Raw genomic sequence first — 2,500 nt, forward strand, 5'->3', positions numbered from 1 at the left:
AGACCGGCCTGGAGCTGGCGCACCTGTCTACCCGCCCCAGAGGCACACACCTGGGCAGGTGCCCGCGGACAGGCAGGTGAGCCGCCGGCCCCGGCCCCCCTACGGCCTCCCGCTGCACCAGCCCTCCCCGCCCCAGTCCCCAGCCGCCGCGGCCCCCCCCAACCACCACCCCCACCCTGATGTGTGGCAGCCCCCACAGCACGGCCTCGGCGGGGGCAGCTGGAGCCCTCATCTGCCCCAGGGCAACTACAAATGCGCCGGCAAGGAGTTGGAGCACCGCAGGTGTGCCGGAGAGGTGAGAGAGAAAGCCTACACACACACACACACACACACACACACACACTTATTATCCTTAATGATTCATAAACCAATCAGGCTGAGTTACTTATTGTCTCACGCAAGCATCATCAGAAGCATTATGGGAAGGGAAGAGCTTTGAGGTGTTCAGTTTAGTTTATGGTGAGACTTAATTGGTAATGATAAATCAGAAGCACAATTCATTCAATGTGGCCAGCATTATCAAAAGTATTGCAAGTAGAGAGGCTTTGTGGGGCCGTGGGGCAGAATTGGTGGTTTAGGGTGAGCCCTCTTACTTCTGACAAATCAGAAGAGTGATTCATTGTGGTCAGTGGACACCCTGATCTTCCCATCTCCACTTCTGTGTTCTGGAAATTAAGCTGTAATGCTCTTTGTGTGTATGTGTGTGTGTGTGTGTGTGTGTGTGTGTGTGTATGTGTCAGGGGCAATACTGATGTTCTCATCTTCAGTTGTGTGTGAAAGATTAAGCTGTAATTCTCTTGTGTGTGTGTGTGTGTGTGTGTGTGTGTGTGTGTCAGGGGCCACCCTGATGTTGCCATCTTCAGTTGTCCGTTAGAGATTAAGCTGTAATGGTGAACGATTAGAATCTGACTCATCTGCGAAGGCGTTTTTCTCCTTTTAGCCTCTTCATTTCTCCACGTCTCCTCTCATGTTTGCAGATGTCTCTTACAAAAGGCTCTCTGACTTTCTGAAATTGAACCAGGGCAATCAGCCTGCCACAGAGGCACATTGACAAGCAGTGAGGCACAAACCCAGTTTGGCCCGTGTTCTTTGGTGAATTTGACTTGTTGGTTGGTCAGTTATACAAGGCCTTGGAAATGGCCATAAGGAGGCATAAGAAAGGCATTTCCTGAAAGAAACGGTGACTATGTTTACACGCTCACCATATTCCTGTAGTAATTATGGCATCGGTTTGCACCCAATAGCTTTTGTGTGTGTGTGTGTGTGTGTGTGTGTGTGTGTGTGTGTGTGTGTGTGTATGTATAGGTATGTATCATGCACGCCTGTGCTTGTGAGAGCCATTTGTCTAGTTGGCAGTTACTTTGCAAGGCAACTCAGTGAAAACAAACTGCTGTCAAAATCAGTGACATTTCTTAGCAGTTCTAAGCTGAATTATCAAAAATGCCGAAAGATTGTTGTGTAAAAAGTTTTGTGACGGGTTGCCAGGTTTTGACCGCTGTTTGTCTTCACCGAGTTGTTCCGGATATGACGGACCGCACCGATTACAGTATTAACACCTACTCATGTGTTTATATGTGTGTGGTCTTGAGTTAGTCATTAGTTTTAGCAAGAGTGCGGCCGTTAATCCCCTCACCACATCGTAAAATAACGTCCGCCATCGTGAGCTGATTTGCTATGCTGTGGTCTTGGAGAAGACATAGAAACACTGCAGCTGGCCGTCCAGTTTTCCATAACGTTTAACAGGATGGGACTGCCTTCAGCTTCATCTCCACTCTATCCAGCTGAGTGAAGAGCTACTGATCGGCTTCATCTCCACTCTATCCAGCTGAGTGAAGAGCTACTGATCGGCTTCATCTCCACTCTATCCAGCTGAGTGAAGAGCTACTGATCGGCTGCTGCTCCATCTCAACAGATCCGTCCACTAGTGCGTTTAATCATGCCCACATTCTGTTATACAGTATGACCCAGTGAGAAAAGGACCCATCCCTGTAGTACATACAGGTGGACATTTGTGCAGGAGTACATTTACAGGTGTGCATACAGTACTCTGCCCTGTATTACTCCGAAGACTTTTCTGTGTCTGAGGTTGTCATGGAGGTCTGTGTTGGTCTGGGCCTTCTGGAAAACCTCCTGCTCCCTGTAGAGGCTCCTCTGCCCTGCCTGTAATTGTGCCCCTATAGGCCCCTATATTCTCCTGCCATCCCTATAGGCCACTATATTCTCCTGCTGTTCCTATAGGCTCCTATATTCTCCTGCTGTTCCTATAGGCTCCTATATTCTCCTGTTCCTATAGGCTCCTATATTCTCCTGCCGTTCCTATAGGCCCTTATATTCTCCTTCGGTTCCTATAGGCCCTTATATTCTCCTTCGGTTCCTATAGGCCCCTATATTCTCCTATGGTTCCTATAGGCCCCTATATTCTCCTATGGTTCCTCTGTGCTGCTCTGCTCTGTCAAGGGCACCTTGACCCCGGGTCTCTGTGTGTATGTGTGTTTGTGTG

The 2,500-nt window shown here is 49.0% G+C and overlaps 1 protein-coding gene across 1 annotated transcript in view; it reads left to right on the forward strand.

The window, feature by feature from the left end:
* adamtsl4 (ADAMTS-like 4) overlaps nt 1-2,500 on the forward strand; it is a 40,568-nt gene that overhangs the window by 6,141 nt on the left and 31,927 nt on the right. Inside the window, exon 5 of the mRNA XM_048260659.1 lies at nt 59-295. Within this exon, the coding sequence (XP_048116616.1) occupies nt 59-295 (237 nt within the window). The remainder of the gene's footprint in view (nt 1-58; nt 296-2,500) is intronic.

Source organism: Alosa alosa, chromosome 13 (assembly GCF_017589495.1).
Source record: "Alosa alosa isolate M-15738 ecotype Scorff River chromosome 13, AALO_Geno_1.1, whole genome shotgun sequence".
NCBI lineage: Eukaryota > Metazoa > Chordata > Actinopteri > Clupeiformes > Clupeidae > Alosa > Alosa alosa.